The 23,221-nt window shown below is 36.9% G+C and overlaps 1 protein-coding gene across 5 annotated transcripts in view; it reads left to right on the forward strand.

Annotated features, from left to right (window-relative positions):
• Window positions 1-23,221, forward strand: part of VPS41 (VPS41 subunit of HOPS complex) — a 109,487-nt gene that overhangs the window by 64,788 nt on the left and 21,478 nt on the right. For all 5 annotated transcript variants that reach the window (XM_021546640.3, XM_085570686.1, XM_021546648.3 and 2 more), the window contains 10 exons: window positions 107-253; window positions 1,427-1,493; window positions 8,083-8,180; window positions 10,544-10,673; window positions 12,359-12,474; window positions 13,838-13,894; window positions 16,081-16,142; window positions 16,984-17,065; window positions 22,392-22,484; window positions 22,996-23,123. In XM_021546640.3, the coding sequence (XP_021402315.1) occupies window positions 107-253; window positions 1,427-1,493; window positions 8,083-8,180; window positions 10,544-10,673; window positions 12,359-12,474; window positions 13,838-13,894; window positions 16,081-16,142; window positions 16,984-17,065; window positions 22,392-22,484; window positions 22,996-23,123 (980 nt within the window). The remainder of the gene's footprint in view (window positions 1-106; window positions 254-1,426; window positions 1,494-8,082; window positions 8,181-10,543; window positions 10,674-12,358; window positions 12,475-13,837; window positions 13,895-16,080; window positions 16,143-16,983; window positions 17,066-22,391; window positions 22,485-22,995; window positions 23,124-23,221) is intronic.

The raw sequence follows: 23,221 nt of genomic DNA on the forward strand, positions 1-23,221 counted from the left end.
CTGCTCTGAAATTTATGCTATAAACTGCTCTGACTGCTTTAGCATACAAAATGGTGAGTAGGAGTTTGTCATACCGAATAAAGTTCTCTTGTTTTTAAACTTTCAGGGCGTAAAGATACTTGACATGATCTCCAAGCAGAGAATTACCAATGTGCCTCGGGATGACATAAGCCTTCGCCCAGATATGTATCCCTGCAGCCTTTGCTGGAAGGATAATTTAACACTGATTATTGGCTGGGGAAATTCAGTAAAGGTACAATTACCTGTCTTTGTAATAAATGCTTGCTGTTATCACAGACAAACAGAGGATTGTTTCTGAAAAGTAAAGGACAATCAAAAAAAATAGAATTTGGTTTGACCAGTGTTCAGAACTCTTGCTACCTTAGAAATGTCATTGGACTGACCCTCATGAGGAGGAGGAGTGATAGGCACCCAGTGGTCAGACAGATCTCTGTGTGAGAGCATGCACTGAATGTAATCCTCAGGGACATTTTACTCCTTGGAGAGATTTTGTCTTTTGAAAGCTTTTAGTATGCTGTTGAGTTAATTTCTTCTGATTAACATTAAGGAAGAGCAATTTACAATGAGGTATTTCTGGAGGGGATTGATTTGGGGGCTGAGGAGGTTACATCTGCTAAAACAGCCACATGGGGAAAAGAAATGGATGGGTGAAAGGACAGACTGCTTAGGGTTTTGTTATCTTTCAACAAGAAACTGGCATTTCAAACTTGTGTGGTGCAGCCTGGTTATCATTTGCTCAGACCAGCACATGACATGAGTTTGTTACAAGCCTGTTAGCTGTTTTCTAATAACAGACTGAGCTGCATCACTGCTCAGTGGGAAATTAAAAGTGCCTGATAGGAATAGATGGAAAGGGAGGGTGGAGTGAGGTAGGTGACATGTAGAAAGCTTTTGGAGCGTTAAGCTTAGAGTTTTATAAATGAGGAGGTTTGTCCTAAGTTTGGCATCTGTCTTCCCCCTTCTATTTGCCTGTGCTTCACAGTATTTGTTTCTTTGCATTTCTTTGTATGTGCATACTTGCCTCTTGTAACTGGGAGGAGTAATACTGCAAACTTACTGAGTAAGAATCAGAGACCTTGAAAGGTAATGAGACACCAAGTGTGAGAAGACACCAAAACTAAACTCAAAAATAAATGCTTCTTTGAAGAAACCATAAGGGGCGTTTTCACATTTCTTTTATGTGGTCCTCTCCCAGCATATTTATAAGGCTGTGAACTACAGCCACTACTTTCCTGTGTGGTTTTCTTTACTGATGCATCATTACTGTTTCAGAACTTGTGTTTTCCAAAATAAAGAAGTACATGTCCGAGAATTCCCAGAAATTGCCTTTCTTATTGAGGCAACGTTAGTCTCATTTTAGGAATTGCAGCTTCATTATTGTAACAATTCAAATCTTGTTTCCTAGATTTGCTCAGTAAAAGAACGTCATGCCAGTGAAATGCGTGACCTCCCAAACCGCTACGTGGAAATAGGTATGGTAGTATGAATTCACTCCTTTCCAAAAAGCTTTAAAAGTCTTCTACATTCTAGCCAGAGCAAAACTGTTACATTTTGAAGGCAACACGTAGTTGTAACATAAATGTCTCCTCATTTTTAGTTGCTGAGGTTGTCATAATGCCCTCTTGCCTAGGTGTTAGGGTTTTTTTCTGGAGAACCTTAAGTTCTGTGATCATCTAATATCAGAGATACTTGTGTGAACAGTGGATGCCTTAACTTTCCCTTCATACAGATTCCTTTAGAGAACTTGAGTTTTAATCTTGGTTAAATGATTGATGGTCACTGTAGCAGTAAAGAGAAAATAGATACTACTTTATTTGATTATATGTTGTTTGACTACACTACTCATAACATTTTTCTCTTCTTTGTTCCCCCATAAAAATCTCTGGTGTAGTGGTAGGAAATTGATTTTAATTTATTTTTGTTTTCTTTCTTGGCTTCTGAATTCTATATTTTCATTTGCTTTCTTATTTTTCTAGCTAATCTGATGTGAATAAATTTTTATCATTACTGATTATTGGAAAAGTTCTTTACAAAGTAAAGTGGAATTCAAAGAAAATTTGGAAGGGAAGTGGGGATGTAAACAAAAAGTCACATCTGTCCCTAAAAGTGTGTGCTGGGGAAAAGAAGTATCTAGGAACAGATAGTGCTGGGAAGATAAACAGGCCCTCTGATTCTGCAGACCAGAGTGGACACCTGTTTGTAGGCTTTGATGCTTCTTTGATTGTAGTAACATGAGATTGTAGATAAGGTGCTCAAGCAAGATCCTGAATCATGTCAGTTTGGAATGGTGTATGGCATACGTGTGTGTATGCTCTGTTTTCTGATTTCAGGAAATGACTGTTCTAAAATAGCTTCTGAAAATCAGCTAGGAGACTTGTTAAGCTCTGCAGGGAGTCTGAATACTGAGAGATTGGTGATGTGCCTGAGAATTAACTGAGACCTGAAAGCTATTTGTTGTTTAGGATCTCATAATGCAAACAGACTATTTAACTGCAGAATTCTAGGATATTTGCAATAATTTTATCAAAGAAAAGTTTGGTCATGAGTTTTAGCCTCAGATCTTCTATAATATTTTCTGTACCTGTAAGTAGCTTTTAGAAAATAACTAAATGGGTTTGGTCACATACTGACAAGTAAACAGAAGTAACATCTATTTCAGCTGTAATGTGCTTACATGGATGGTGCTATTAGGTGACTGTCTATTGAAACTTGATTTAAAAACATAAAAGTTGTCACTGGGCTATTTAGGTGAAGACATACAGGATAAAGATTTACGTGGAAGTAACTTTTTCAACTTAAAATTTCTGGCCTGCAGTTTTCTCTGTAGTCTAGAGGACTGGTATTTTATCTCACGTAACCTGTTAATCATGTGCTTGAGATTTTATTTTTGGTTTCAAGTCAAAGCACTGAAATTGCTCTATTAAATGCCATCCACAGCACTCTAGAACTTGGGAGGATTGGGACGGAAAAGAGAGAGACATTCTTTATTCAAGTCTCAGTATAAATTAATAGTCTTTCATATAGTCACATTGAAAGTCTTCCTGACTGCAGTATGTCATGCCATAACATCTATTTCGATTTTATTTCATCATTACTTTTCAAAGGTATAGCTGGAAAGTCTGATCTTATATCACGCCTGCAACCAGTATAGTATTTTTTGCAAGACCACTAATATCCAAAGTAGATGCATAAGTTGATATACTTGCATAAAGTAAAAAATTTATACAAGGCAAGCATATAATCCTTCAATGCAAGGACAATTGAATATCCTTCAGCTATTTTGACTTACAAGATTTTGTCAACAGACTTAGGAAAAGCAAAACCCTTAACAAAGTATTACTTTAGTCATATTTAGTGGTGTGGGTTTTTTTTACTTTTTTTCTCCCTGCTTTTACAATTTTTCATCTGGAAAGAAAACTATGAAGTGGAGCAGGAAACTTCATAGTTGCTTCTTTGGTTATCAGGGTAATACAAATGGAGTCTCTGATAAAACAGTATCCTGTCATGTGTCAACAGTTTCAGGTTTATGCTGTTTCAAAGCCATTCTGAGGGCCTCTGAGTCCATGGTGGTATCATAGAAAACTGTGATGGTATTAGTAGATAATAAATGTTTCTTCAGTACTTTGCAGTCCAGTAAGTAAGCAAACAGTATTTCCTGCATTGCAATTTAGGTGCATAGGCTCCTCTTTAACAAAGTACCTCCTCATCTTCTGTTTCTGTTCAAGAATTAGCTATATTTACTCTAAGGTGGGAAATAATTACAGTATCTGCTGTGATGCTAAACCCCACAATGTGTGAAAGTTACACCACTGAACTGTTCTAGCTGTTTTATCTTAAAGAAGATAATGCTGTGATTATCTGTAAGAAAAAATAGATTAATTATACAGGTCTCATGCACTGAGATCCATGTGGCATTGCTAATTTAATTTCCATCTTTCAGTATATTAGTGGTGCTTTTCTTGAGTAATCTTGCTATTGTATTTGCTACAGTTCATTACCTCTGTGAGTCTTCATTCACTGTCAAAGATAAACACCAAGTGAGTGTTTCTATTTAGGTTTAAACGTATGTTAGCTGAGCAGATCCTATCAGTTTAGCTCTGTCAGCAACTGCTGTGAAGTAGTGTATTGATTAGAAAGTATTGGTATTGAATTACAGGCTTAACGTGGACTAAATGCCATTGTGATCCTTCTTAGAGAGTGCTTGACCTCTATGCTCACTCCTGAAGCATGCACAAAAGCTGTAATGCTACACAGCTTCTGGTCTGAACAGGAAACCCTTCCTCAACTGGAACCCATGAGAAGGCTCCTTGTTAAATAAATAACTAATTAGCCTTTCCAGTTAATATAATGCCTTTTCAAAGGAAAATAGGTAATCTAGTCTTCCTTAGCCTTGTCAGGATTTTATATACTTTTATGGAGAAGTACTTTATCTCTGCCTCAGTTACTCAGGTTGTTAATGATAGCAGAAAATAGAGATTAACACCAGAAGTATGTAAAAGACCTCAAGCTGATTTGACAATGTATATGCAATTTATTTTTGTCTAAATTTTATCTGAGGAATTTCAGCCTAATTTCAGGTACTAGTCAGGCAGAATGTCTCTTGTATAGTTGTTTCCCTTTGCATTCTACCAAATTTCCCACAAAGCGGATTTCTGGTTTAAAAAGTACATGTTTCAAGGCAATGCTTGTAACAACACATCTGTGTGTTTTACAAGGGGATAGCTTCACACCTGCATGGCAAGTTAGCATCATGTATTGGGATTGCACATTTCAATCTGAATACATGGTAATATTGAATTTTTTTTTTGTTTGTAAAGTGACATTAGTGGGATCTAATGTACTGACATATTTCTCTTTATGTAGACAGAATGTAAGACTTAATTGATGGATGTGATGATCAGGAAATTTACTTCATAAGGTGATTTATGCAAACATTTCATTGAAGCAAGTCTGCTATACTCTGAGAAGCCAAAATAAAAAAGAAGAAAAAACCCAAACCTAGTTATATAGTTGATTCTACTTAGAATTTTGTTAGTCTGTTTTGTCACAAGCCAAAGCTATAATTTATAAATTGCTTCATAAAATGAGTCAAAATTCTACAAGATTTTGACTTCTTTGTCATCAAACCTTAGAATTTCTAGGCCCCAAAATTTTTCAAGACTGAATATTTTCCCTGTTGGTTAGCAAAGTTTCTTGATTCAATGGAAAAAAAGCGTTTTTCAGAAAATTGGTTTTGTAGCTTAAGTGATACTTATGTGGGGCCTTTTCTTGTCCTCTTGTTGGAACAGAATTCACATACTCTCAGGAAAAGAAAAAAGTTGTGTTTTACATCAAGTGCAACTCTATGCACAAGATAATAGCTAATCAAATCATGCCATTTTGTATTCTGTTTTGGTTTGCATAAATTACCTAGCTCACTAAAAACATCTGCAAAATTTGTATTCATTGTTACAGGTCACAGTGCATCATACCCTTAAGAGTTCTCAAGATGGTATCTCCACCACCAGTGCTTTTAGGTGAAATCAGATGTAAAACCCTCTGACTGTAACCAAAGTTTTACTTTTCAAAATCTGCTGTGGTAAAGCAGGGGCTGCTTTTAGAGGGCTGACTAAACAATATAGACTCCTTTTAGTTTCAGTGTGTCACATACGCATGGATCTTTAAATCCCAGAGAAAGTGGCTTTATACAGTTTAGGTAAATATTGTAGCATATAGTTTTATTTCTGTATTTTGGTGTATGTCATACATTTCATTTAATGAGCAGCAAAAAAGATTTACAGGTTTCTTAATTTTACTTCCAGGTAATTTATTTGACATCTATACATAGATGCTGAACATGGAGTAGATCCACTGTCAGTCAGCCTGTCTTCTGTCTTCTCTTATGAGAGGCATAAACATGTATGACACATGGCCATACCTCAGTCATTTCAATTTACTTCAATTCTACATTTGTTTTAATTATTTTGGATCCTTTTCAAAATAACAGCATTTCTGCATTGCCTTTATGTTGGATTTCTTTTCCTCCTTGATCACAACACAGTGTCCAGAGAGTAAGTCAATTTAACCTATTATTGTTCTGTGCTGCTGTAACTTCCATCTTCTTTTTTCAGTAAGACTTTTTTGATTAGCAGCATCAAAGGTTTTTGTCAGGTCAAGAAGCACTGTCTATGCCAGTTATTCTTTGTTCAAGGCTGTAGCTGCAGAGCTAGAGCATTGTGTTTCAACAACACTTCTTGAGAAAGATGAGCTAAGAGAAAGCTGATAGTGAAACCAAGGAAACTATTCTACTCAAAAACAAAACTTGAAGTGGCAATTTTTACTTGTTTGTTTATTTGTGTTTCACAGATTAGTACTTCTGCTTGATCTTAAATGCACCATTACATTGGGCATTACAAGCATTTTCAGAGGTAATGAACTGTAGCAAATACAATAGCAAGATTACTCAAGAAAAGCACCACTAATATACTGAAAAAAGGGACTTAAAGTATAAGACAAAGAAACACACATGGATTTTAAAGCTGTTTCTATAATCATTATAAATGATAATTCACCTTGCTGTTTTCCTCTTCAAATACAAACCACAGTATTTTACATGCCTTTGAGAGCCTTCTCTTGGCCCTTCTATAAAGCTGAATTTAAAGTTTCTTTGATAGCATTATGGATTTCACTTTGTTTTTTATTTTCCATGTTTCTTCTCCTGCCTTCCATATTATTTTTAAATGCTAAATACTAAATTTTTAACTGAGAATACGGTCGGTATGTAGTTAGTTTTGAACTGATTGTTTAAAATCATCACTGAGAGCAACATGTGACACAAAGTAATCTCATCAGCCTTGTAGGCTAGAAAAATATAATTATGTACATGGCTACACATGTGAACCTCTTCTCTGTGAGTGGATTGAGTGCTCTACCCTTGTGCTGTAGTGTGGTCCTTCAGTGATGCCAAAGTGTCAGCAGTCATTGAAGGAAAAACAGTGCTTAGTTATTCGTTGAGAGACAGGTGTCATATATATACTGTTTCATTGTATTTTTTCTCCTTGTGTGTGAGGACAATTATTTCTCCTGTTTCTTCTTATCATCTTAGTTAAAGAAAATCAGCTTTATTATTAATGTCATTATGCTGTATTTTCTGTTTACCTCGTTAGTAAATTTTAAGATATATATATTAGTAGTGTATTATGCTAAATAGTAAGGAAGGAAACATTTTGTTTCTTACTTATGCTTAGATTCTCCTAAAACCATGTTTTGGAGAAAATAATGAAGTATCTGATGCTTTTTTAAAGACTTATAGTTACAAGGCCTGCTAATGTAAACACTTGGATGATTCTTGTTTTTTGTCCCCATGAGAGAGTAGCTCACAAAAAGTGGTGCATTGTAAATCCAGCAGAATAAAAACAAAGAGGTGTTTCTATGGCAGAGGTCTCATTTATTAAGTATTTTAGTAAATACAGTTCAGCACTCTATTTTTCTTTCTCGAAATAAACTCATGTAACTATCTCGATTTCAAGACCAATTCCAGAAAATTATATTTTCAGTTTTATGAACTAGATACTATGAACTGTGTTTTCTTTGTAATGAGTGTATCTGTAAATTATTCTATGATGTTTAATGCAATGATAAATAAATAATAACCTTTGTGTTTTCCTGTATACCAATAGATGCAGCAGGTGTGATTCTCTTATGGCCACATGAACATGCTGTGAATATGCAAACCAATGAAGTTTTTTGCTTGTTTTATTGAGTTTGATTTTTGTTTTGCTTCCTTTTTCAATGTGATTACTGAAAACCAGACTGCACCTTCATTTCAGATGTTTCATCTGTAACATATCCTGGAGCACAAAGATTTCCTTTTGCAAGCTTTAATGTAATTTAATCTGTTAAATATAAATCTTAGTTTGATCCAACTGGGAAATCTCTGGGTTTGTTATATGTGTTGAGTCTTCAGTTCTCTGAAGTGGTGCTATATGCTGTTGATTGTCTCTGAAAATCAGTAAGTTTTTCTTAGTTAGCAGTTCACAAACATACATGTTTTTAAGTCTGTTTTTCTTTCCTGTATTTCAGTTTTCCAATTTGACACCGAATTCTACGTCAGTGGACTTGCGCCTCTCTGTGACCAGCTTGTTATACTTTCATATGTAAAGGAGATCTCCGAAAAAACGGTAGTTTCTTTAATCTCAGAGTTTCTTCACAACATTAATTTGGCCTGTGAGTTGGGCCTTAAACTAGTCATATAAATATGATTATCTGAGAAAAATTTGTAGTCTGCTGGTAGTAGACAGGGCTTGAAATGTCTCTGATCCATAAAACAATGTCAGTGGAGGTAATGTTGACTAATGTCAAAGGGACATTAGTCAACATGTTGGCTAAAGGGAAGATTAATGTGCTTCTCTTTCAGGAATTATGTCTGGGTTCCTTTCTTCCTTGCAGAATGCAGAGAAAGTCTCTAGCTAGTCCTTCTTGCTCCTTTTTCCTTCCTTTCTCCCCCCCACCACCCCTCTTCTCTTTTCTTCTCTCCTTTTCTCTTTCTTCCTGATGTTTCTGCACCAGAAGAAATAAAGAATCTTGTTTGACCATAAGAGGAGCTTGCTGACACTGCATCTCAAAAGAAATGAGAATACTTGATCAACTCAAGCATAAGAGTGACTGTGGGGTGGAATAAATGATTGTGAGCAAGTGGTGTCATTGTCTCCCATTCTTCTAAGATCTTTAGTTGTGTACACCCAGATCCATGTGTGAAGAGGTAGAAATTAGAATTCATGTCAGCCATTTATACTGTGCATGGACAAGTGCTGTGTCTGTCTCCAACATTGATTTCATATTGCCAAATAAAGGCAACACAGTGGAGGAAATCCTTGAAGCTGCAGTGTGAGGATGGCAGATGCCCTTGATCATCTCTTTGATAAGCATGTCTGCGTTAGACAATCATCACCATAGTAACCTTAAGAAACTGGGTGCGCAAGTTGCTAGGCAATGAAATGCTCTAGGTTCAAACAAATGCACAAGCCTTCTGAAATCAGTGGGGTTAGCTTCTAGTTCTACTTCAGGTTGTCAGATTATTATTTCTTTATTTATATAAAGGATAAAAATAATGTCAGAACAATGTTTCCTAAAAGAGACAGCACAGTGTGGGAGAGTCAGTGCAAGACAAGAAAGCAGACAAATGGGATAAGGAAGGGGGAGGAAGAGGTGGGTTGAAATGCAAGGAAGCAAGGAAATTGGGATGCCACTGTTAATGAAGAAGTAGTGCAGGAAAGGAGCTAGTGTAAATGAGGTAGTGACTGCTAAATGTTAAAGTAATTTTAATTGCTTTAGGAAAGAAAGATAAAAAGGGAATTTCAGGTGATATAATGGTAATTGAACATAGGAAAAAGTTTATCTCATGTATTTGCCTTTAATTAGCCTTTTAAACAAACTCCAAATGCTGGACTTCACTAACTTCTCAGTTCTCTGGGTAGCTGTAGAAGGAACAGAAGTACAATTGTCCCTGATGGTGTCCTGTTGTGATGGGAATTCCTTTGTTAGTGTCTTACTTCACTTGTCTTGTTAGAGTGGAGCCCAAACTGCCAGAACTTGCAGCAGAATTGCTGCTCACTACAAAAATGTCCTTTAGTTGCAAGGCAAACTTGTCTTCCTACACTTGATTTCACAGCTTGCAATTTACAGCTTCTTACTTATTACAAATTAGATCACAATTGAACTTGCTTTGAAAGTTTTTTTTGTTTAGGTATATTTTTCCTGGAACTGTTAAACTGAGAAAAGACCCAAGTGCTGCTACTAATGGGTGGGTTAGAGCTGTTTAAATGCACTTTTTATATGTTCTTGGTCTTTTATTCTATATCTTGCTATAATTCATAGCCTGAAGTAGAAAATATAGGATTATCTTGGACCTTGACTTAATTAAAAATGCAGTTAGTTGAAGACAGCAGTTTCACTTAGAAAGTGAAAATCCATTATGTCATCTTAACATAACCATCTACATTGCACTTGAAAGTTCATTTTACTCTAAGTTCATCAGAACTTAGCAAAGTTTTTGTATTATTCCCAGATTAATTTTTCCCTGCTGCTGCTGGCTGCCTAAAATAAAACATCAGCTTAAAAAAAAAAAAATTTAATACCAGAATACCAGACTCAATAGAGCTCTGTCCTTCAGGGCATGAGCCCTGCTGGGTATGGGTTCTAAATTGTTGTGTTGCTTATTGAATGAAGCAATTGATAGTCATCTGTGGTAGCCCTGAAAAAGTAGTAAGCAAACTCAGGGTAGTATTGGACCTCCTTTTTCAGACTGATTTTCTTCAAGGAAAGCTAAGAGTAACTTGGAGTAACTTTTCTTTGAGTTCCAGATGCAATTACTCTGTGCAGCACAGCTTTGCAACTTGCATGATTTGCAGCTGAGTAGCCAGTGCAAAGTACTGGCTTTGTGAATATTTGCAGCTGTTGAATTTTAGCCTTGTTTATAGATGACCAGCAGTTGGTATAACAAAGGCAAATCATGTAGGAAGTGACTAAGGTGTTGTTTTTCTAGGAAGTGGAGTGTTGTGCAAGGCCTAGACTTGATATTGTACAACCCCTGCCTGAGTCCTGTGAAGAGATCTCTTCTGATGCACTAACAGTACGAGGATTTCAGGAAAATGAATGTCGTGATTATCACTTAGGTAGGTGTTCTGAATATTGTTGTGTTTTGTTTTCATACCTTGCTTTAAAACAGATTTGGGTGTACTTAGCCTCCTTTTTCATTTTTATGTCATTTTTTTGTCATCTCTATGAATAGTTGTAACTGCTTTTTGACACTGAAGGGCAAAGTGGAAATCCACAAGAACCAGTCGTATGAAAGAAAACAAATGTGTGTATTTAAACATAATGATTTTTAATGCTATCTATTAGGTCAGACCTACTGGAGAAGGCAGAAGTATATACACCTTGTGTAATGTGCAGTATTGTTGAAGGCCATATTTTTGAAGGAGATTTATTTAACATATGATCCATAGGAACTCTTTTTATACAAAGGGCTTCAGGAATAATGAAATTTGTGGCACAGTGTCTGGAAAAGCTGCTTTAGAGGGAAAGATTGAATAAGTATCATTTCAACATTAAGGTGTACATGGCCCCTTAAAAGGGGCCCACTGATATTTAGCTTCCCTGTACTGACAAAGCTGCCAGTTATATTACAGACCTCAAATGGTAAAATTAAATTAATAGGAACTGGATTTTGGCAAGCTCCACCTAGAGGATAGGTGTATATAACAGGAAAGGACATGAAGCCCTGGCACAATATGTGCCATCTTTTAAACATGGGATAGTTTTCTGATCTATATGTTGTAGCTCAGAACAATGCATGGCAAAGCTGATGGAGAATTCCTTGGTGAAGATTATGTAGCCTGTGTTATACAGAAGCATTTCTTCTGGCTTTTAAAATACATTAATCTGAATTTTAAGTATCTCCTCTGGCAGCATGCTTCAAATCATAGGCTTGGCAAACCTCTTTGTGTACATCTATGCCCTTAAGCCACTAGAAATATAGTGTATCTCCTCCTGACCTCAAAAACATCAATGCTGCTATCAGTAGAATAGAGGTTTCTTTTTACACCTTCCAAAGCAAAACAGCTGTACTTTTATGCTTTATGTATATTCTAGTTTACCTGAAAAATCTAAATGTTTTGTATGGTTTTAAAACAAGCATTATTTTGTGAATTGCTTATCATTTCAGGAGTGTATTTGTACATGTTTATAGAAACTGATCTGGACAGTGAGTGGTTTTCTATTCTGTACCTACAAAGTATTCATGTTTCTTCATGTTGTGTCCAAATGATAACTATTCAGAGGAGTCATCTTCTGCATTTGATTTGACCTTTTTGTACTTTTTCTTTGAGCTTACTCAAAAATAAAGGCTTATGGTGTAAGAAAATGCATTATACATATAGCCTTAACTTGCAGCATTGTAAATGCATTGCTGTAATGATGTACTGTGTCCCCAGGGGTTATGGCATCTATCATTTATGCTTTTGATGGCCTTGACCTTGATGGGAAGGATAAGTTTATTGCAGGCTGTGTAGTGTAATGTCTTCTAAAAGTATAATAATGGGTTCTAAACCATCATAAAGTTTACACATAGTGGATGAATCAGAATTTGCAATAAGTTGTAGTGGTTTTTTGAAATATATTTTGCCATTTAAACCAGTTTTAATTTATTGAAAAATACAGCATCCAAACTAGTGTGTCCTGCAGGAGTGGCCTTGCTGTTTTCCTTGCATCTCCTCTTTGTAAATTCCCCTCAAGGGTATGCTAAAAGGCAGAACTTAAAGAAAATATAATAATAATAAAACTGTGTATGCATTTGCAGAGTATTCGGAGGGTGAATCACTTTTTTATATCATCAGCCCAAGAGATGTGGTTGTGGCCAAAGAGCGGGACCAAGATGACCACATTGACTGGCTTCTTGAAAAGAAGAAATACGAAGTAATTTTTACATCATTCTTTCCTTCAGACTTTCCTTCTTTGGAAATTGGAGTAGGATGATGGACTTTGCTAGGTCATTTGGATTGGACCATTTCTGTTCCTACAGTCATAGACTAAATGCTTGTAAAGGATGGGAGTTAACTATACATTAGTCCATCTCTTACAGTTAGTCTTACTATTGAAACAGCTAATCAGAATTTCACCAAGTGACGTAGCTGAATTAGATGCTGAAAATACTGCTCTCATCATCAGTTATGAAATGTGTTAGCTGACACTGAAAATTATTAAAGGTGGGTTTTGTCTTTAGAACAGCAGAAGAGTTAACTAATGAGCTGTGCTTTTAAAAGTAAAATACTATGGGCTTAAACTGTAGCTGCACATGCTGAAAGTATTGTTGCTCACAATAAAGCTGGTCACAATAAAGCTTGGTTGTATAAATATTGGTGTTTGAGTACGCATATCTACATACCTAAAACAGTAAGTTCTTTCATACCATATGAACATGCACACAGTGGTCTGAAATCTAATATCCTGCATTTATTGACTTAGAACATTTGTTATGATGTATAAAGTTAACTTGCAAATTCTAATTTATGTTTGTTGTATGCCCATTATAAGAAAAAAAATGTAGAAAATCCATTCAGCATGTATTGCTTTTGCTAATATAATCATGCAGATTTGTTTAAATCCTTGTGGATGCTTTTGCATTGGAATAGCAAACTTGGATGATGAGTGCAGTTTTGCAATATATGTAAATCACAGCATTTGGTCCCTGAAGACACCAGTAATTTGAAAGTGACAGCTGTGTGTGCCTTTATGAAAGCCGTTCAAGTTAGCAGACAGGCCTGTTATGATGTATCTTAAAGGTTTCATTTTTATTTGTAAAAGTGCCAGCTTTTTTCCTATACATTCAAAAAAAAAGAAATAGAAGAAGTAGAAGAACAGCAAATGATGCTTAAATGTAAATAATTCTGACTGAAGAAGACATTTGGGCTGGGGAACTGGGAGGTAGCCTTCCCCCATTCACCCCTTTTTCCTGTTGATTTTTTTCACAGGTTTTGGTAGTAAAGTGGTCTCTTTTGAAAACGATCAAATGTGATTGCATTGTGTGTTATGTTGTGATTTGATCTTAATATAATAATGTGGAGTGAACCCAGATGGAAACAAGAGTAGTTTGCTCTTTGGTTGACTGCTTTTGTTTGAGTATGAATTCAAAGCTGTTCATCCAACCATAGCATTAAAAATTTTAGTGCTTCCAACACCCTAACTCTGAAAAACAGTTGATTTATGCAGTTCTAGACCTTGCTGTATTGAAAGTTTGTGTGTTTGACTGGTATCTCTGTTTTCTCCTTTTTGAATACAGGAAGCTTTGATGGCAGCTGAGATCAGTCAGAAAACCATAAAAAAGCACAAGATTTTGGTAAGACTCAAAACTTATATTCAAAATAAAATATCTTCTTTCTTTTAGAATGGTGTAAGGTACAACGATATAGTCCCTGTTTTTTATAACACCATGCATAACTGTTAGGTATACTCCAACTGGCATCCAATGTCTTGGTTTCAGCTGCAGAACAGGTGTGTTAGTCCATGCAACATGAAAGGGTCTGCATTTTATGAAGGTGCTATTGGCATTGAAAGAAAGATAATTCCATTTCTCTGACTCTGATGTGGGTTTTTGTTTGGTTTTACTTTTGTATTACATTTACTGTTGTTTGAAGTAACATGCAGTATTTCACTATTAGAGATTGCAGGCAGGAGTGACAAATTTCTCTTTAACTTATACCTCGTACATGTGACAGGACTTTGTGAAAAGTTCAGGAGACGCCCCTTTTCTCATATATAGTTATTTCCCATTTTTATAGTCCCTTTCACAGAGCAACAAAGGGTATCAATGTTTAAAAGAAAAGTGGGAATGGTGTCATAGACACAAAAGTGTCATTATTTTTAGCTTTTGTTTGTTTGCTTTGGTTTAAATTCACTAATACTGATGCTGCTTTAAATTGAAATCTGTACAAAGTGTTCAAGATGTGTTTAATTTTTTGGCCAGAATACTGGTGCTATAAGCACAGTGCATATCAGTATGTCTTAAAAACTTTTATTCTTGTGTAGTCCAGAAGTTGAATCAAGATTTAAATGGCATGCAATTACCTATCACAGAGTTTGCATTTAACAAAGCTGTGACCCTTGCAAAAGATGTAAAGAATTGTTAAAGGGGGTCCTGGCAATGCATTAGGAGGAAAAAAAGAAACCCAAGCAGACAAACACCAAACTAAATTTAAAAACCCCACAGCTTTTCTTTTGCTTTGCAGAAATTTGCTATACAATAAATTATTAAATTCAGTGAAATACAAGCAGTTTTTGAGAGCCTGGTCTCTAAAGCAGAAGCCAACAGAATGTGTTGTGGAAACAAAATGTTGACATCAAGCTCTAAGTGAGGATTAGTGGTGAAACAATTCATGCTCTCACTGCCTAGTGACACCACTCTCAGGATACCTGACAAGTCTGGTAGACTTGGGATTTTTTAGGTGGAAATAATTATCACTGCTCCTCTGCACCTCTTGAGCAGAGCACAGAGATCCTAAACAACCAGATCTACATCTCTTTTCCTTATACATCTCTGCTCACTGGGAAGCTAGTCCACAGGAGAATGAAGATTTCTTTCAGCCTCTTTCTTGAGAATGGTGAAGTTCAAAATACGAAGGTGGTTCCTATAGCGTAATTAAATCCTAAAATCTTGTGTATGTGCATTTTTTTCCTAACTTTGTAGTACATTGACCAGGTGAAGTTGTTGCGTACCCCTGTTCATATTATGCTATATGTGCTATATGGTCAATACTGTCCTTGATATTGATCAAAGAAATGTTATGTCTCAGAAGATGAAAATGTTTCTTTTTTTTTAAGAAACAAGGACTTCTTTTTCATGGTACAGCTTTGTTTTTTTTTTTTTTTCCTTTCTATAAACAATGTGCTTTTTTTAGTGATGTGATTCTTAAGTTATATAATGAGTACACTGGATTATGTCAAAACGGACATAAATGTTGAGATTACATTAGGAGGCTTGTGCCAAAATTTTAATATATATTAAATGTATACTAGAAACATTTTACAACTGACCTGTGTGATAAACTTTGAGAAAGGAAATTTGTTATGTAATAACTAATATCTTGCTAAGTTCTCAGTAATTCCTGCACTTTATTGAGCAGCATTAAGATTTATATTCTCAACCAACTTTTTGCCCTCTGCAAACTGTCTTGACAAAGAGCATGTCTTATACAATGACTGCTGGTTTTCTTTTTGAACTAATTCAAGCATAGCAAAATCAGCTATGCATTTCAAAAAATCCTTAATAATTAGAGGTGGTAATCTTCTCAGCATCAGTGAGGTCATGAGAATTATTTAAAAGAGCACCTTTAGCTGAGCCTGTGAGCAGCCTATGCAAATATTTTGTAATGACTGTTCTGTGGCCCTGCTTGTAAAGGAGAATCCAGGGATGCACTTAGAGCCTTGAATTTCCAGCTATATGCACTACTGTTGCAGTAGTTCTTGTGGTAGTCAGATAGTTCACTTCCAAACTTTTATAACTGACTCTGTTTTTATTCCCTCTAGGATATTGGCTTAGCCTATATAAATCATCTGGTGGAGAAAGGAGAGTATGACCTGGCTGCTAGGTAACCTAGTATTAAAGATCTTCTTTGCTGGCTGAAGTGTGTCTGTGTGGGGAAAAAGCAAAAATAAATTATTGATTCTGAAGTATTTGCAGATGTTGATTTCCAGTCTGTTCTGGAATTTCTGAAGTTTCAAAATATAGAGGTGCACTGCGGTGCCATATATTTTTTTGCCTGCAGTGCCCTAAAAGTTGCTGTAAATTTTAACTGGAATCGAGCATATATTTTTAAAAGTAAGCCTTGATTTTTCAAAGTCACACTAGATTTTCAAAACTAAGGTTTTCTTTGGATTCTGATAGCCTCAGGTGTGTCATTGCACATAAGATCATCAGAAAATAATTTGATTTTGCATAGGTATAAACAAAAATGTCAAATACGGGAATCTAAAGTAAGGATTAGAAATTACCCAAGATTTTTGCTTTCGTGTACATGTAAGCATAAGCATATCTTTTTAAGTGTTCAGTTTTTATCAGCTGAGATATAAAGACTTCACTTATAAAGCTGACCAAGAGGGTGGCATCTCTGCCTAGGGTGTGTGGATTTCAACTAGATTGAAAGCTCCCTTCCCATCCAAACCATGCCATACCATGCCATGATTCTATGAAAGCTAATATGGCCCTAAAATTAAGGGTGAATACATAATAAGCAGTTAGTCCTCTTGGATGCAACAAAATTTTAAGGTTTGAAAGGAGGAGAACCTGGCATACTCAAAAAGTTGTGGTTGCCAAAATAAGTCACTTTTATAAGTGTCATGATAAGGAGAAGAAGAAAGGAATCCTTGTAGTAATGCTGTCACATTTGTATTACTTTCTGTACCTACTCATCTCTTTCATTTTCCTTCCAGAAAGTGCCAGAAAATCCTTGGGAAAAACACAGAACTCTGGGAATTTGAAGTTTACAAGTTTAAAGAAATAGGTCAGCTTAAAGTAAGTTAATTTCTGTGTCTGCACGCGAGTAATTTGTATGTTGTAATTACTGTTTGTATTGGCCAAGTATTGTACTGACAAAAGCATCACATTTAATGGTTCTCTTCTGGTATTGCTGCCCCAGATCTCTGTTGGTTTCTAGACATCTGTCTTTCTGATTGATGTATAAATTACTTAAAGCAAGATTGGAGGCATAGTGCTATGTATTTTACTTGTTGGCAGTCTCCAACATGAAAGACCCACCCCAAAGCTTTTACTTGCTAAGATGCTCACAGTTAAATACATCCTTCCCATTTACCTCTCATCCATTTCCTGCAAGTGCTAAAAATACTACCTCAGGTATTAAGGAAAATAGACTATGTGGGTGCCAGTCATTCTGGCAAATCCAGGTCCATTGCAACAGTTACACAGCTTTTGGTGTCAAAGAATTGCAAAGCAGCAGTGATGACCTATGCTGTATGCTAGAAATGGTGGTGAGAAAGAGGAGCAGTCTGCGCTGCCTGGTGTTTTCCCTTGTCGCAAGCCAGCTGCTACAACAGTACACATTTAATGTGAGAGTCTCAGTTAATAAATTGCACAGGACATAAAGCCTAGTACTGTCACTGCTAAACCAATTGAAAACTTTATGCATGCTCCCTTTGGTAACATGTGTACATTTACTTCTGAATTTTATGTCTTCCTATTCAAACTCAATGAGCCAAAAAGGACATACTATTAAGATCTAACAGCATGCAGTCCCTTGCTGGTTTTGAGCTATTTAATTCTGTTCAAAGACCAAAAGTGTTTCAGCATTAGAATTTCAGAAATGTCTGACTTCGGTTTCAGGGCCACTCCAGTGCAAAAACAGCCTTGCTTTTAGTATGACTTCTTTGTGGTTTGGTGCACTCTTTACTACTTTGGAAGATGAAATCCTATGTTTCTGTTTCTTTATTTCAGTCCAATAAAGGATTTGAATGCAGCTACAGGTGAATTTTTCATACACTGCTTCTTCTTTTGGTTTTATTTTGGTTTTAGCTGCAGTTGTCTGGAAGAGATGTTTGTCTTGTCTCCACTTACATCATCCAGCAGACTGTCAAATATAAAAATATTTGCAGGTTTGTTGCAAAAACTTCTCTGCTCAATTATTGCATTTCCAAACAGTTGGCTGTTTTCAGGCTTTAGAATATCTCTTTTTTCTTCTTAGAGCCTAGGCCTAGGAACTCTCAGAAATACATGAGATGCAGTCCATTACATTATTCAGCTTCAAGTTGCAGTTCTAGAAAATGCCTGCCTTATTTCACTATTTCAATTGCATATAACTTTTGCCAGATTTCTAAAGATGTCTGAGTACCATAAAGGAGGAACTAAATAAAGCCAGATCTGAATGAAGGGGTTCTTGTAATGCTTGGGATCACTTGTGTAGAATTTTTACCTACTTAAGTGACTAGCAGATAATAAACACCATATTGTAACTGGCCTATAATGGCTTTCAGGCCTGATGAGGAGACTATTTGAGATGTGGAAACAGAGTTTATTTCAAAACAGAATTGTGGTGGAAGAATTTGCACAGCTTATAAGTTGTTGCCTGAAATCTGATGTTTCAAATCTAGCATGACTTGCCAATAACTGAGGTGACAGTAAAGTAAAGGCTTGAAATTTCCTTCCTGTGCAGTAGTGATACCCCTGTGTCAAATTCTGTGAGGTGAGTGTTGTTTGTTTGTATGTAATTTTAGGCGTTTTTTGAGTGTTCTATATTAAGCTGTCCTGTTTGGCTACCAAAGGTTGCTTTTTGATATCTTGATGTCTCTCATCTTCAATGAATGTCCTCTATGAAATCTAGTTGGGTCAGTTTCAAGATTCTAGAGCCTGCAGTGATGTGTTCCTCTCCTGCTCCAGCGGTGGTGGCTTGAGGGAGTTATGTGCTTGTGTTTCCTTTTGCCCAACCCAGAAATGAAACTTGACATAATTTTAGTAAGGAGGTAATATAAAAGAGAATCTTTATGTGAAGGCCTTCAGGAGCAGTTATGGAAAGGTGTCCACAAAAGCCCACCCCTACAGGGATGAGTACATATTTATAGGTTTTAGGAAATAAACATAATTGATAAAAAACACCTATCAGGAGGACAAGTGGTGATGCAATTCTCCCTCAGGTCAAGCCTCTTCTCTGGAGCCACCCCTTCAGCACTAGTTGTACTTTGTCCATGAGAATGTATCTCGAAGAGTTGTTCTCGGCCTTGGTTCCCAGGAAGAACCAAGAGGGCCTTATACTGCTTAGAGCTCTGGAATTTGTTTTGTCTTTCTGCTTAAGGAAAGGCCATGGAAAAATACTGGGGAAATCTAATCGCTAATACAATAGGTGACAGAGTTACAAATATATGTGTGAAGAATGCAGAGAACATAGAAAATAAAGCAAAACCCAAATGGCATCACTTGTGCTCAGGTCACTTCAGTATAAAATCTAATGTCTGAGCTCAAGCAGCTGAGGAAGGTGGGTGGATTCAAAGGAAGGTTTCATACTCTGTGAGTTCTGGCTGTTGTGGCATGAGAAATACGCTCCATTTTGTTTGCTGTGACAGTGATTTTCAGCAAAGATGCAGGATGATCAGCTAGCAGCAGCAGTGCTTTAACCAAAACATTGGATGTAACACATTTGAAAGACTTCACGTGATTGTAGTGGGCATAGCAGAGAGTAGCACTATCCTGACAGGCTCTTTCATCTCTTAGATATCCTTTTAATAAATAATTGTTGTTCTGGCTTATTGGTAGGGTGGTTTAGGCTCCCTTATGTCAGTTTTTATATGTGTTTTCTTGTATATACCTCGTCCTTACATTTTTTGATGGAAAGTCTGAAAGCAGATCTTGAAACAAGGGAAGAAAATATTTCTCTGTATAGTATCTCTTTTTTATTTTAAGTCACTTTACCACATAGTTCAAGAATTGGTACAAAACTGCAGCTTAAAAATAAAATAGGAAGTGTTTGTAACATCTAGCATGGGTCACCTTTGTGCCAAGGCTTAAAAATAACTTGGATGCTTCTTACATGCTGAGCATGGTGGTCAAACTGCAGGAGGTGGCTGTGTTTTTTCTTCAAAGCAATGGGACATGGGGCAGGAGACATTTCATTCATAAAGCAGCCTGACTCACACACAACAAGGAAACTACAACTCTCCAGAGCTTGCTGTGTGGCCAAACTGCAGCCAAGAGTTGCACCAGTCTGTTGGGGGAAGTTGTTGATACAGGAGGTAGCAGGAAGGTAGAAAGTGGGAGTGAACAGCCCTTGGAGATTGTCTTCTGCCTTTGAGTCTCCAGTTAATGTCCATCTTGCTTTCCTATGGTCAAAAGAGACTTTTTATGAAGGAGTCAGGAATATGATACCACAGAGCAGCCATCAAGACTGTACCCTGAGTTAACTGATAAATCCTGTGACAGCTGGTGGGAGCTGATGTTGGCAGCACTACATTTCAAAAACTGGCCAAGTCTAAACAGCACAGTGAGGGAAGAGGTCTAAAATGTAGTGAGGTGTTTTTTTCTCCTGCTTTGTTCAAGCAACCTCAGTAATAAAATGCTATTGTACCATGTGCCAATAGTGTGCAACAGGCAACATCTCTGAGTGTTTGGAAGAATATTACTGGTGTTGGTCCCTCAGCTACAAACCCTACAATCCCCAGACAGCTGGTACCAGTGGGATTTATTTTGGCAGGTGGAAATAATCTTGGCCTCTAGTTGCATGGAATAGTAGTGCTAATTAGATGCTGTGCTGAAATTCCAAGGTATAAGCTGATTTATTCTGGCAGTTTCTCATCTCTTGCTTGCTGGAATGCAATTCCTTAACACCTTCTATACAGTAAGAGATCACATGCCTTCACCCTTTTCATGGAGAGATATATTTTCAAATTAATTTTCAAGTGGGTATGTAAAAATAGCCCTTCACAGAGTGTGGTGACCCCAAAGTAAGTTATAAATCAAAATTACACATGTATTGTGCTTACGTGATCAGGTTCTCATAGTGGGAGTGCTACAACAGTGGCTTATGTGAGAAGCTGGCACAATGCCAGCCAGCTCCAGGATGGACCTACTGCTGGCCAAGATCAAGCCAATCAGGAATTATAGGAACACCCCTGCAATAACAGATTTAAAAACAAAGAAAAAAAGTTATTGCAAAGTTGTAACTGTGACCAGAGAAGAACTGAGTGATAATATGAGAGAGGAGACAACTCTGCAGGCACCGAGGAGGAGGAGGAGGAGGAGGAGGAGGAGGAGGAGGAGGAGGAGGTGCTGCAGGCACCAGAGCTGAGATTCCTCTGCAGGCCATAGTGAAAACCATGAAGCAGCTGTGTCCCTGCAGCCCGTGGAGGACAAAGGGGATGCAGAGATCCTGTGTAGGAGTCCATGCTGGAGCAGATTGTGCCTGAAGGACTGCATCCAATGGAAGAGTGACCCACATTGCAGCAGTTCATGGGGAACTGTTTGTCCATGGGATGGATTTGTGTTAAAGAAGTTTGTGGAGAGCTGTCTTCTGTGAGAGAGACCCCACATTGGAGAAGGGGAAGGCCTCCTCTACCTGAGCAGCAAGAGAAGCAACATGTGATGAGCTGTCAATCATTCCCTGTCAAGCAATCCCCATTCCCTGTCTCCCTGAGTTTCTTGGGTAAAGGAGGTAGAGCCCCAGAAGGAGGAATGGATGGGGGAAGGTGTTTTTGAGATTATTTTATGTCTTACTATCCTGCTCTGGTTTGCTTATTAATAAATTCAATTACTATTCCAGATGTGAATCTGTTTTGCTATGATGGTATTTGGTGAGTGATCCCTCCTGGATCTTTTCTTAACCCATGAACTGTTTGTTATTTTTTTTCTCCTCTGTCTTGGTGTGGAGGGAAGAGAGAGTGTGATTTTGTTGGGTACCTGGTGTCTAGCCAGGGTCAATCTACTACACACATTTTTCAGCTAATGAATCCTTATACCTTTTTACAAGGCCAAGACTTAACAAAAGGAACATTCTTGTTTTGAGGGATCTTTTATGGGTTTTGTTTTCTAAATGACTTCTGGTCTCTTAAGGACAATGTCTGATTCTCCTATTCTAATTAGTATCTTGCCACCTGTCTCTCAAATGATAGTTCTTTCAAATGAGTTATAAAATTCCGGTGTGTATAATCCTAAAGTACATAACTACTGGGTGCTGCTTACAAGTATGAGTTTATAAGGTTTCCAGTGATTATCAGGGGCCATAGGGGCCATGTTTTGCTTATAGCCTTGTTCTTTTGTTTCACAGATTTTTTTTTTCCTATCAGTGTACCAGGATGTTACATGTCATTCACCATCTGACACTTTGTTCTGTTTGTTTCTATAGGCAATTAGTCGTTACTTGCCAAGACGAGATCCAGTTCTGAAACCTCTCATCTATGAAATGGTCCTGCATGAATTTTTGGAAAGTGACTATGAGGTACTTCAGCCTGATGTATCCACACCAGTGTGTCCCATAGTTATTGCCAGCCAAATACCCTTAGCAGTGAAGAATTCTGACAGCAAATTCTCTGATGTATTCAGATTATCAGTGGACAGTTCCACAATAATGACAATATTTAAAAGTTGAATTTTAATTTTAAGATAATAAGTATAATGTTCTTCAGAGCATGCAAATACTGTGATTATTTAGACTGTATTTATCATTTATTAGACTGTTATTTTTAGTTTTTTTTAATGTAGCATAAGGGGTTGAGGTGATGCACAAAGCCTACAGCCTCTGAAAGAGACTCAGCTTCAGTAATTGTAATAACTTAGCCCTAAGGAGGAAAGATCCGTGTTCTGCGCTTTATGTGTCTATGGGCACGTGAAAGTTCCTTAAAGGTTAAGGACAGCAGGTATTATCTCAGAGGCTTAGCTGAAACTCTGATGTTTTGAAATGCTCCTTAGGCCATTCTTACTATTTCTGTTACAATTTCTTATACTTTTAGGGGTTTGCAACCCTAATAAAAGAGTGGCCTGGAGATCTGTACAACAACACAATCATAGTTCAAGCTGTAGTGGATCACCTGAAGAAAGATCCACAGAACAGGACGTTGCTACAAACACTTGCAGAATTGTGAGTACAGTTTTAAATTCCTGTTACAAAAAGTAACTTAACTTACTTACTTAAACTGAACTTACACTTAAAATAGTGTACTGCAGTTTATCCATATT

This window comes from Lonchura striata, chromosome 2 (assembly GCF_050655825.1).
Source record: "Lonchura striata isolate lonStrDom1 chromosome 2, ASM5065582v1, whole genome shotgun sequence".
Lineage (NCBI taxonomy): Eukaryota > Metazoa > Chordata > Aves > Passeriformes > Estrildidae > Lonchura > Lonchura striata.